Genomic DNA, 12,927 nt, shown 5'->3' with positions numbered 1-12,927 from the left:
CCAGTACAACAGGTGACGCCCATGGACTACATGACGGTTCTATGATGTTCCTGGCAAGCATTTTGCGAACTTCTGCGTGAATAACTTGACGCTCAGCCGGTGACACTCGATACGGGCGGCGATGAATAGGAGGGGCATCGCCGGTATTAATGCGATGTTTAACAGTTGTAGTTTGGGCCAAAGGACGATCGTTAAAGTCAAAAATATCGTTGTAGGAAAACAGAACGCAGTAGAGCTCACGAGCGTGCTCGGACGGCATGTCGGGCGCAATTATTTTCTGCAAGTCGGCGATGACACAAATTGTCGACTGAGATGGTAAAGGAGGATCGGCTGAATTGCCGTCTACCTCAATAGATGCTATTGAGTGATCCTCGAATGAGCAAAGCTGGGCCAGAGACACCCCGCGTGGCAGCACTTGTGTCGTCAAGCCAAAATTGACCACTGGCAGGCAGACGCAATTGGCCGTAATAGACAAAACGGTATGAGGTACCATGATCCCGTGTGTAAGGAGGAGGTCTTGTATAGGAGCCGCGATATAGGGACCATCGGGCACTGGTGGGGATGACACTGGGTCAACGTAAGTCAGTGCTGTAGGTGGCAAGCGAACGATGTCGACGGAACTGAGGCGACTGGGGTGTGGTTCAGCGGGATCCAGAACAGGCAGGTCAAGGCGGAGAGTACTGGCGGAACAATCAATGAGAGCAGAATGTTCGGAGAGGAAGTCTAAGCCGAGGATGATGTCGTGGGGACAGTGGGCGATGACTATGAATAGCACAATTGTGGAGCGGTTGGCGAAGGAGACACGGGCGGCACACATACCAATTATGGGGGCTGTTCCGCCATCGGCGACACGGACAACATGCGTCGTGGCGGGCGTGATTTTTTTTCAGGCGGGTATGAAAGTCTGCGCTCATTACCAACAAATGCGCCCCAGTGTCTATAAGAGCAGATACAGGAACACCGTCGACTTGCACGTCAAGAAGGTTCAAGTGAGTGGGCAACGTCAGTGGAGGATTTGGCGGCGTAGGGAGCAATGCAGCGTCACCTCGAGGCGCTGCATCATCTAGTTTTCAGGCTGGGAGCGGCGTCCGAAGGGAGTCGGCGAAAAGGAGCGACGGGGCTGGGGAGAGCGAGATTGTCGTCGTTGGGGCGAAGGCGAACGAGAATAGGGGCGGTTCGGCACAGGAGAGTCAGTGGCGGCATTATCGGAGCGTGCGGCATAGGGACGAGAAGGGCCACCTGAGGGGCGAGAGTAGGCAGTATAAGCAGACCGGGTCGACAGTGCCGAGAAATGTGCCGGATGCGACGGCAGTGAAAACAAATGGGCTTGTCGTCAGCAGTGCGCCATTCAGCTGGGTTGCGGAAACGTGGTGGGTAAGAAGATGCGGGACGGGGCGGAATCGAAGAAGCCGGATGGGTATCAGGGTGATGGGCCGAGCAGATGGTGTGAAGGCCCATGTTCTCGAACTCCTGGCGGACAACTGCCTGGATCAGGGAAACCGTGACTGCAGGTGCGTTGGTGGGGCTGGAGTCGTAGGCAGCCGGATAGGCGGCCTCAATCTCACGCCGGACGATCTTGGTAATATCACCAGTACTGTTGGGACGAGGAGCGTCGGCACAGGAAGATGTCGCTGGGGTGTTGGGCAAACGGGCAAACTGCTGATCGATACGTCGGCTTTTAGCGAGTTCCAGGCGGCGGCACTCTTTTATAACAGCATCCACCGTCGCGACGTTATTGAATACGAGCAAGTTGAAGGCGTCATCGGCAATGCCTTTGAGGATGTGGGATACCTTGTCTGACTCAGTCATGTGTGCATCAACTTTGCGGCACAGAGCCAAGATGTCCTGAATGTACGTGACATAGGGCTCTGTTGACGTCTGCACACGGCCGGAAAGCGCCTTCTGCGTGGCAAGTTTGTGACCGTAGAGGTTGCCGAACAAGTCTCGGAGCTTTTGCTTGAGCAAATCCCAACTGGTGAGCTCCTCTTCGTGCATCCGAAACCAAACTCGAGGTGTGCCACCGAGGCAAAAGACTACGTTGGCGAGCATGATAGTAGGGTCCCACCGGTTATTGTGGCTGACGTGTTCGTACAGGCTGATCCAGTCGTCGACGTCTTCCCCATCTTTGCCCGAGAATACGCCAGGATCACGAGGAGCAGGGAGAGTGATGTAGGTCGTCGAAGTGGCAGCAGGTGTCAGAGGCGGCTGAGTCGAGTTGTCATCGCCGGGAGCCATGAAGCCAGGCTCGACGCACCGTCCACCTCCACCAGATATGTTACGTAAGAAGACGCAGATGAAAAGCTATATACAAGTATATTTACAACGTAATACGCCGCACTTGGCCAGCAGGCAACAGCCCGCGCTAGCCTCCAATCGTCGTCGTCGTCTTCTTACTGCTCGCCTCTTCGTCATCGGTAATACTATTCTGTAGCAATATCATCAAGATTGTGTATTAAACCTCTCACATTCTAATGCATTATCTGTATGTACATATTGGAAGTGTTTTATGGTGTGTGTCAAGAGATCAATTAGGTTGGCTCAAGAGACCTTTGCAGGCCCCTTGATTCGGGGTATTTCTTTTTTGTTGGCGCGCTCCAGGGAGCAACGCCGTTCCTTCGGCGTCTGAGACGCCGGAGAAGTTTGTTACATCCATCGCCTCTCCAGAGGCGCTGGATGACCCCCGCTCAGCGGGCACTCTCCGGGGTTTTTCGGGCCTGTCTGCACGAGCAGTGGCCCTGGGACCAACAGGCTCGGAGGTCTGCTGGTCCTTCGTGGTAGGGGGCGGACGAGGAGTGGCTGCTCGCGCCAGGGGGGCTGATGGCGTAATCACCGTCACACTCCGTGTGACTTGCGCGGTCGCCAGAGGATGTGGCACTGCCCCCGGCGCGTCACATCACTGTAGGACGGATTCGATTGGTGGTGGACAGAAAAACGCTTGCGCGCTTCTGGAAAAGAAATGTTTAGTTTGACCTTCAGTTCGATTATTCCTTTTTCTTTCTTCCATGACGGGCACGATCGCGAATAGGCGGAGTGGTCTCCGTCACAGTTAGCGCAGTGGGTTGTGGAAGAACAGTTATCTGATGTGTGGTCTTTAGATGCACATTTTGCACAAGTAGCACGCCCTCGGCAGTTCTGAGACCCATGCCCAAAACGCTGACACTTGAAGCATCGGCGTGGATTGGGGATGTATGGTCGTACGCGAAGTTTACAATATCCGGTCTCTATCGATATGGCAGTTCCCTTGTTCCGAACGTTATTATTACATGCTTTGTTGGGATTCCCTTGTCATCGCGTCTTAACTTAATTCGTTGCATCTTTACAACGTTTTGGTTTTGCCATCCATCCAACAGCTTGCTTTCACTGAGTTCAAGGAGGTCGTCACCAGAAATGACACCACGCACAGTGTTCATTGACCGGTGGGGGCCCACAGAGACAGGAATGTCACCAAACGCAACAAGTTTAGTCAGTTTGCTGTACTGAAGCTTGTCACGCACTTCCAGAAGAAGGTCGCCGATTCCCATCTTAGTTAGTTTGTAACCAGAGCCAATTGCTTCTGTCAGACATTTTACAACCTCAAATGCGGATATTGTACGGACTGTCTTGGTTTCATGTTCACTATGTATTACGTGGTACTTGGGAAATATTTCTTTTGGTTTCATCAGAAAGTTTAACATTTCGTCGGTGTGCCCCCTCTTCAGGGAGCGATCAGGGAGTGAGGGGAAACTAGAAGCCAAATATAGGATTACTTTATTCGGCAGGAATGCCCGCCGCCCACCTCGGAGCCCAACCTGGGGATGTCACAGGATTAGAAAAATTCTATTCTGCGTACGCCAGCGGTACGTTCCCACTATAACATAATATAGATATACCCGAGACTGGATATATTACACAAGGTTAACCCTTGTCACCCAGAAAATAGGAAGTTAAAAGAAATGAATAGAAGAGAGGAAAGATGGAAAAGTGGAAGAGAAAGGCGAAGATGAGGGTAGAGAGAGACAGGAAAAGGCGACTGCCGATTTCCTCCAGGTGGGTCAGTCTGGAGGTGCCGTCTATGCGAAGCAGAGGCCGAAGAGGTGTGTTGCCTCCGCCGGGGGGCCTCAAAGGTCCAAACACCCAGCATCGGCTCAACCCCCAGGATCCCCTTTTCCCCAGACACGGCTAAGCCACGCACGGCTACACGCGGGAGGGTCCAACCCTCGTGTGCTCGGGTACGTAGTGTCGCAACACACCAAACGCCTGCTGATGCAGACGCCCCTGCGGGGGTTCATGAAACCCTTGACTATGTGCTTCCTTTCATTAAATGTGTGCAAGAACACATTGCTCGTAAAGCTTTTGGCTCCTTTGTTCTGACACACAGTTAAATGAAACATACTTTGCAAATAATAAAGCCATGGCAACATAAAAAAGGACATCAGGAAGAGTCCATACAAACAGTTCACGAGCCGCAACACAGCTACCACACAACACAAATTTACATTGGTTTCCCCGAAGAAAAAAGTTCTTCAGCTGTACTTGAGTGGATCAGTGTTCCACATTGCAGGCCTCCACAGAACTGATTTGCTAACTTTACGGTTGCAGTACATAAAAGTGTCAACCTAACACAGCTTCAATGCTTTCCAAAGCATAAAAAGTCACAGTTTCGACTGTAAGACGAAGCATCGATTGCGACAGCAAATTAGTGGACAGCCACATGAAGTAAGGATAGTAATTTTATCGGCTGTATCAACTTGTAAATATAGGCATACTATATTAGTAGACAACATTCTATGGCTATGAAGAGAAAGCTACGGGCACGTGGCTGCTGCACATCTGTTACAGCACCAAGTAGTCCAGCAGCGTTTGGCAGTACTTTTGGTTGCTCGGAACAGACGCTGAATCGACACAGCGACAATGTGCGCGGCTTCGCATTTGCCCAGACGCGAAAGGAAAAAGCCCCAAAATGAGTAAACTTTTACACTCAATGGTGTGTTCTGTCTTATTTAACTGTTGTTAATAGAGTACCTGTGTTTTCTCTTCCCCAGCCTAAACTAATGTGGATTAAAATGCAGGACTATCTTCAGAAGCACTTTCACATATGCATGCTTTGCTTGCCTCCGTAGCTTTCCCTTCATAACCACAGAAAGTTGTCTGCGAGTATAACTAAATTAACAAGGATGGTGTCAAGCGCATGCAAGCCAACATAAACACATCTCACTCGAGGAGCATGGAAACGAGCTGTCAAAACACTGCAGTGAGGAAACATGGCAGCAGCAGCAGCAAGTGAATTGACCTTCGTGCAGCCGCTTACTTTTAAAGGCGAACCAAGTCGCGAAAAGACAACACAGCAGGGACTCTGTACCTGCTGCAGAAAGCTTTCAAGATGCAGCAGCCCGGCCGGGCACGCACTGCCACCCGGAGTAGAATGCACTCCCTCTCCCTCCCCCCCCAAAGTCTTGCGCGTGACGAAAGGCAGCGCACTTCCTCTCCGCCTTCTGCCGTTGCATGTGCCATATTGAGCCACGATCGCCAGATCACTCTCCCACACTTTCATTTGCACATACAGCATACAGTGCTTCGCGATGATTTTATCGCCCATGGACTTTATACGGAACCTCATGGCAACGTCGATGGCAGAAATGTGCCTGGAGTCATATAATTGCTATTGTAATAATATACATAGCAAGCAGGAAAAGCTGAACCCATGGAAGCAATAAGCATGAGTGATTATGGCAATGACACCACAGGAGCAGCTATACTCAAACTGTTCTGCCGAAATAAATGTTACAACCAGTTGCTGCCAATGCACCCGGAGAGCATCAAGCAGAATCTCATATTACGCAGATTATTTGGTGTCAATTCTGTTCAGTTCTTATCAGCTGTGACAGTGAGTGGCCAATATGGCTGATAAAAGCTTGGCATCATGCCAGCCAATGAAAAAGAAAGGCAAAAGAAAAAAGTTACAAAATAGTGTTTCAGGGAAGTGTTCAATGCAGCTGCCACTGACTATACGATGTTACCGGTCTGCATGTTTCTTATATACAGCAATGAAAGGTGTGGATTAAGTTTGATTCTTAGGGGTGCTTGTGGGTTAATTGGCCATTATATTTCATTGCTACATGGTGAAAGCATAAGATGTGCTAAATTTAATTCCCTTTCCTTTGAATTATCACTGAAATCACAAATGGTTCTTCAATCTTGAGCTGTGCACAGGAAAGAGTATTTCACAATTAAAAACTAGGAATACAAAAGGTGGGGAAAGAAAAGAAAGACAAAGGAGCAACTTTTACTATTGACGGTGCGTGCACACATCATGAACAACATGCTTTGTGAAATTTCGCCTCGGCTTAGACACAACTTTGAGCACCAAGGTTAATTTAGAGCAATTTTCTTTATGGTTAAAACACCAGCTATAGTAATATCTGGCTCATACCCAGCTGGTCAATGATAAAAATGGCAGGTGTTATTTCAATATTCAAGCCTAGTTAGCACAGCCTGTCCCATATGAATGACCACAAAAATAAGAGTAAAGGCTACACTGCTTCAACACAATTTCAAACTGGCCCGAATAACAAGGAAATAAAAGAAACAGAGTGCAAAGGTGCTTACTCTAATATGGAGTTGATATTGGGCTCCACCGAAAGGCTCTGCAAAGAGAAAAACGCATACTTAATTTCACTGAAAAGGAGTTCCCAATGCACCCAATGCAATCGAGGGGCACTGATACAATGTTCGTAAGTATCTAGTTTGTTTTCGACGATGTCACGATTTCTATAATGTCCACATACAAACTTATCTTTCACAGTGGTGGCAATGGCCTCCAGTGTTTTGGAGCAGCCATTGGAGCAGGCGACATCTACTTTTGTAACAGCTGCGCCTCTGCTTGGAGCGGGCATAGGGTTTTCACGAAAGCACACACAAGATGTACAAAATTTACTCTAGAATGTCCTCACTAGCTTATATAATCGTCATAAGAATCATGAACAATATAATTATAAGAACATATTATTTTCAAAGGCGAGCAAAATTCACGCCTCTGACTTCAATGAAAATATTAACACAGTTCGTAACAAAAAAAAAAAAGTAAGATCACCTAGTACTAACAAGATCACAGAAGAAGCCCACTTTCAGCAAAAGTGCGATTCTGTGTTATCCTGAAGAACAGCGGAACACATGAAAAACCGATATATTAACCCATTCCATTACTTTAACACGAAGTATCCCAGAGTGGTCATATAGGGAAACTCACAGAAACAGTGTTATGATATTGTACATAGGAACAAGTTACTTGCAGCATGAGGATGTTTATCAGAACATGCTTCTACAAAAAAAAAATGAAAGCCCAGAATATATCCCTGCTCTTCTCTTTTTGTGCCAGCACAGCACAAAAAGAACATGAATAAGCATTAGCAAAGATCTAGCAAAATGAACCTGTGATGAGCTTGAATTTTAACACAAGCATATTCGTACAAAAACTACACTCCAGTGTGCACTGCCCTGCGCTTTCTTTGCCTTATTCGCCAACGCTAGCCGTTTCCCACTAGCTGCCATATTCTCCCTTGCTTGCATCCACACAGCTTGCCCATTCTGAATGTCACTGAAATTTTCCATCTTCATGCCACACTCAATTAGCAGTTCTGCATTTTTTAGAATAGGCTCTATGCATTTTTTAGCATACACTCACTCTAGCATACGTCATGGTGTAGCAATGGTGTAATTTAAGTAAAAAAGACCCTTTTGGAACAGTATGGCACAACAAATTCAAGTTGGTGCACATTGGCGCAGATTTCCCATTCATGGAAAATTTTGTGCCCCATCGTGGCCCATGTTTTGTGCTCCCCACAAAATTAGCACAATTCACGAGAAAGGGGGGACCATACAAACTGAAGCAAGGTGTGAGACCAGGCTAGTTAGCATTGCATAATGATATCGCCAATGCGAAAGTAGACATGGAATGCAAAAAGAAGCGACAAGGACAAGCACCGACTTCCAACTGGCATTTATAGAAAGACGCATGAATATATAACTTCGCGCATGTGATCACAACCACATATATCTGTGCTAGTTATCAAGACCACCACAAATCAACAAGGACACACTAAGGCATATGGCGGCTCATCACATGCAGATTACCCTAAGTAAGGAAATTTCTATCCGTCAACATAATGGAATATTTCCCGATACAGATGCCTCCTTCAATAGCTGCTGCCTTAATATTAAGTCTTGTATCGTTATGTGCATTTCTAGCTAGTACTGCTTTCTAGCAATGGGGGAAAAACAGCACAACACATACAAAAGCAGGTGGTGGAGCAGGTGACCGGCTACTAGAGTAAGCTGTCCTGCGAGTATAGACGTGAAACGAGACTAAGGTAACACAGTCAGAGCACTACACCTGCAATTGAAGTTTATTGGAAGGAACGAAACACTTGCAACGACTGTGCTCGAATGCAGCAGCAGTAGTACGGCACCCCCAGCTTTTCAAATGCTGCCACCCTAGTCCTGCCGCTGCTCCTAGTGGTGCGCGAGACCTTACTTCAGCTTGAGTGTGTCTGGTCAGCGCCTGGAGTGACATTACAGCCTAGTTTGTAGCAGTGGCACCTGGCCACTGTCACAAGAGACGTTATTTAAAGAGGGTGTTGGTGGCATTTGCAGTGCATTCTTTTGAATGCTCTTTCCAGGTTGGTGTGTGGTTTCTACATTCATTGCACATTAGGAAGAGCAGCATTATCGGAAGCATATTCTGCAGCAACTGTTAACTGCTGTGGTTCGTTACGTTAGCCTGTGTGCGGTAGAGGTTCTGGCATATCATTTCATCAGTTTCCAAGTAATTCTGAACTGCACGTACAACACGACGACAATGACATGATGGTACTGGAATGACAATGATAGAACCATAGCAACAATGACAACTTACGACAACGATAGAAAGATGACAGCAAGACGACGGCGGCATGGTGACAATAGAATGATGATAGAACAACCATGATGGCATGACGTCAATGATATGACCACACTGGAATGACGATGGCTGCATGATTACGACAGCATAAGGATAATAGGATATGACGACAATGGAAGGCTGACTGCAAAATGACAATTATCAAAGAAGGGATGACAACGATGGCATGCCGCTGAAACGACAGTGATATGACGAAATGATGACGGAAAGAGAACTACGTTGTTACGACAGTATGAAGATAATACGATGATGACGATGGAATTATGATGACGATGTGACTAGAACGGCAATGACAACAATGGCTTGAGGAACCTAGAATGACGACAGTACAACCATGAAAGCATGATGACTGCAAACGAATAACAACGACTGTGTGATGACTGATCAGGGACAATTGCACGATGAAGATGTAATAACAATGATGCATGATGACAACAGAATGATGAATGTATCATAACAGTATGGCAATGACAGTAAGACCACTGTGGAATAGCGACAACTGCATGACTATGACGAAATGTTGAGGATGGTATGATAATGACAGCACGCTTGTGTTAATGTTCCTGTAAACGCTTATGTGCGTTTATGACCTATGACCTCTATCTGCACTTTTGCATGCACAGAATGCTGCTGGCATCACTGGCAGCAAGGTAAAATCCCCCTTATTTTCCTTGTCCATTTTTCTCATACGCTAACCTAACATTCTTTGTGCCAGGTTTCGACAGAAGACATCGCAGCTGAAGGCGACGAAGGGACTGCGTTTTTTGAAAGAGACGGGCTTGGACAAGCAGCTGTGACAGAGATGTCACGTACCACGCAAGGGTGACGGACTGTAACTGACGATGTGTGTGCTGTGCCTATGTGCTCTCTCTCTCCCCTCCCCATCTTTCACCCCCCTCCTGCTCCCATGTGTAGGGTAGCAAACCGGTTGAGCTAAACTGGTTAACCCCCCTGCCTTACCTTCTCCCCTATTTCCTTGTGCCAAGTTTGATTAAGTGTTTGATTTCTTTCAATACACTTTAGTTTTGAGTAGTGCTTTGTGCATTGGCTTCACCTTGCGTCCCACATCTGTCATGCTAAAGTACAGTGTGCTCTGTCGATACCACCCAGTTAGCAGAATTTTCTGTACTAAGATGCCGTACTGCCTATCCCTTGCAATGGCAGCCAAAGACATATGTCGCCTGACTGCAAGCCTTATGCAATTGCCCTACCGCATAGTAACTGTGTATGAATAACAAAAATACATGTGGAATATAAAGATATACATCTTTAATGGCAGCGCTGTTTGTGAACTAAGCGCAACTATATTGTGGTGGATGTTCCTTAACTATAGCAACAGAAAAAAGAAATCTAGCACAGTATTACACAGGACACACAGATATGCATATTGTACATGCAGCAGTACAACAGTAAGTAAAAACTCCCGCTTCCACAATGACAATCGGGCCTCGAAGGCGCCTTCATTCAAACGAGCATCTGTCGGGCGGCGGTCCTATCGCCCTCCCACCTTATCGCACAGGTGGCGAGGAAAACCCGTCGCTTGCGCGAACAGATGTCGCACGCGGCATTCGCACTGCGTGGCAATCACGTCACGGCACACGTGTTCGCGCTGCGCTCCTCCCCACAGCGGAATCGACGACCTTGCGCGGAGGGCGAAAGGCTACACGCGGCCGGCGAGTCTGCCGCTGCAGCATTTCGAGGTCAAGTTTATACGCGTGTATTGCGCATTCCCTTCGCCAGATGGACGCGCCGCTTTGCTTTGTTACTTGCGTCGCCTCCGGTTTCTTTCCGCTACACCATTCTCCTGTGCATATCAGCACGCGCGAGCAGGAAACGGCACCACACGCACCCTCTGAATCAGCGACAGCTCAGCGCGTGGTGTCATCAGCGGGGAGGGGGCAATCGTGCAACATCGTTACCCCACTGCTGCAAAGCGCTTCGCGAGGTCGAGCGCTGCGCGGCGTCGTTTCCGCGTCCTAAGTGCTCTTTCAATTTTAAAGCTTTCTGAAGGCGTCCACGCCCACTCGACGAGTGCAGCATTGCCACTCGCGCCGTAGTACTACGCAGAATCGAGGAATGCGACACCCGTGGTTGCGGTCCACGACTCGGCGCGGAGTCGGAACGCCTTGGTGGAGGAGGGCGTGGGTAGAAAGGCCGATGATCGCACCGCGGTCCGCGAGGGGAAGCAGGAGAGAGTCCGCACACCTGCGGCTCGCTCGAGCAATTACGTCGCTTCCTGGCAAGGAGCTTCGGCGGGGCACCGGCGAAACCCAAGACAACGGCTTCGCCGCAGCGGAGGGGGTCTACGAGCACGTGTCAAAATAAACAACGGGGGTTCCCGCACACTCGTCGGTGTCGTTGGCGGAGGGGGGTGGCGACAATCACCCACCGGCGCAACAACGGGGCGTCGGGAATTCCTCCGTACCGAGAGCGCGATTGCGGGTCTCGGAATGTGGCTGAACTGGGCTAGTGGAGCAGCCCGAGCAAGGCCTTCCCCACGCGCGCGCTCGGCTGGCCGCCCCGCCATACGGTGGCAATGCGCAGCCGTGTGCACGCCGCGTGCCAAGCGCGCTCGAAACAGCGGCAACGAGCCCGGTTGCGCGAACGGACCGCGCTGCGCGGTAACCGTGTGCCATGCGGTCACCGCGGTGCGATGCCATGCGTCGAGGCCGGCCGCGTGCTGCCTACCTGCTCGTCCACTTCGATGGCGTCGTCGCTGGATTCGTCGTTCTTGTCATTCTCGGCGTCGTGCAGCTCCAAGTCGAACACACCGGCCATCATAGCGCAGGAGCCTGCCTTCGACTACGACAGGCCCATGACAAGACGTCGCGACGAGCACACTCACGCGCGCGCAACCAGGCACCCCAATTTCACCACCACGCCGCTCCGCTCTCGCGCAGGTGATGCGAGCGACGGAAAGAGCTGCTCACACACGCGCACACAGTGGTCACAGATTGGTGCAATGCTCGTTCCACGGCTCACAAAAGATGCACGACACGGCGTGCGACAAATTCACACCCTCGTTGATGGTAGCTGCAGCTAGCCTCGATAACGGATGAAGTACCGAAGCGTAATGGAAAAAAAAGAAAACACGAGCCGAAGGGCTTTTTTTCTCAAGGCTTGTAAGAGATAACGAAAATTGACGACGAGTCAAGGCTTCACCTTTTTTGCCAGGTTGCCTTGCAATGCCATGGGTGGCGCTGCAATCTAGTCAGTTTTTGTTTCGGCACTTGGGTTTTCACGAAGCATCTTTCGCCCGCGAAATTCAAATGCATAATTTTTCCCATTCGGTCCTGTTCCCAAGTTCCGTCACCCACCATACGCTGTCTTCGACATGTGATCGATAATAGTAATGTCCAAGTCACAGCCCCCTGCGACTGCTCCCTCGGATAAACGGAAGTAATCTCGAAGCCTGCCATCGTGCAGTGCAGACGTCAAAAGCGATTGCAGGTGCCAGGAATGCGCCATGGCCGCCAGCAATTTTTTTTTCATTAACCGTATGATTGGTATTACTAAAATTGTATCCAATTACTGTTTACGATCGTTTTTAACTGTTTATGCAGATGTTACAGTTAATACAACGTGTTTCTGGGTTAGTCGGTTCGTACTTGCACACGACCGGCGATATTCACTACTAGTTGGTTCTGACTGCACAGTGCATAAGCGGAGAAGGAAGTTTTATTCAATGTCACATTCCGCTTTCCTTTCTCTTGTTCGATCGTGTATTGAACAAACATGTGCCGTTACCCTTCAAACTGCTGCCGGAACCTCTAGATAATGTTATGGTTTTCCTCGCCATGTGGCAGGCGTGTGTGCCCACGTGTGTGTCTTTTGACAATGAAGTAAACACTCAGCGAAATAGCATTTCCGTCAGCTCAGGTGTTTTGGCATTTGTCATGCATTGCATAATAGTTTTAAAAGCTAACCTTTCTCAAAAGTACACGACTGTAGTGAAATAAGCTTTAGCTATATAGACTGAGACAACAATGAAT

General features: G+C 48.9%; 1 protein-coding gene across 3 annotated transcripts in view; it reads right to left on the bottom strand.

The window, feature by feature from the left end:
• The window catches only part of LOC126524406 (ribosomal protein S6 kinase beta-1-like), a 124,631-nt gene extending 112,584 nt beyond the window's left edge, over positions 1-12,047 (bottom strand). For 2 of the 3 annotated variants that reach the window (XM_050172730.2, XM_055067292.1), the window contains exons 1-2: positions 11,624-12,047; positions 6,586-6,623 (exon numbers count right to left, since the gene is read on the bottom strand). In XM_050172730.2, coding sequence (XP_050028687.1) covers positions 6,586-6,623; positions 11,624-11,716 — 131 coding nt within the window. In that variant the 5' untranslated portion in view covers positions 11,717-12,047. The remainder of the gene's footprint in view (positions 1-6,585; positions 6,624-11,623) is intronic. The other variant, XM_055067293.2, reaches the window with a different exon arrangement.
• Between the last annotated feature and the right edge of the window lie 880 nt (positions 12,048-12,927).

Source organism: Dermacentor andersoni, chromosome 3 (assembly GCF_023375885.2).
Source record: "Dermacentor andersoni chromosome 3, qqDerAnde1_hic_scaffold, whole genome shotgun sequence".
Classification (NCBI taxonomy): domain Eukaryota; kingdom Metazoa; phylum Arthropoda; class Arachnida; order Ixodida; family Ixodidae; genus Dermacentor; species Dermacentor andersoni.
Note: the sequence above shows the minus strand (reverse complement) of the source record. Positions and strands in the feature narration are given on the sequence as shown.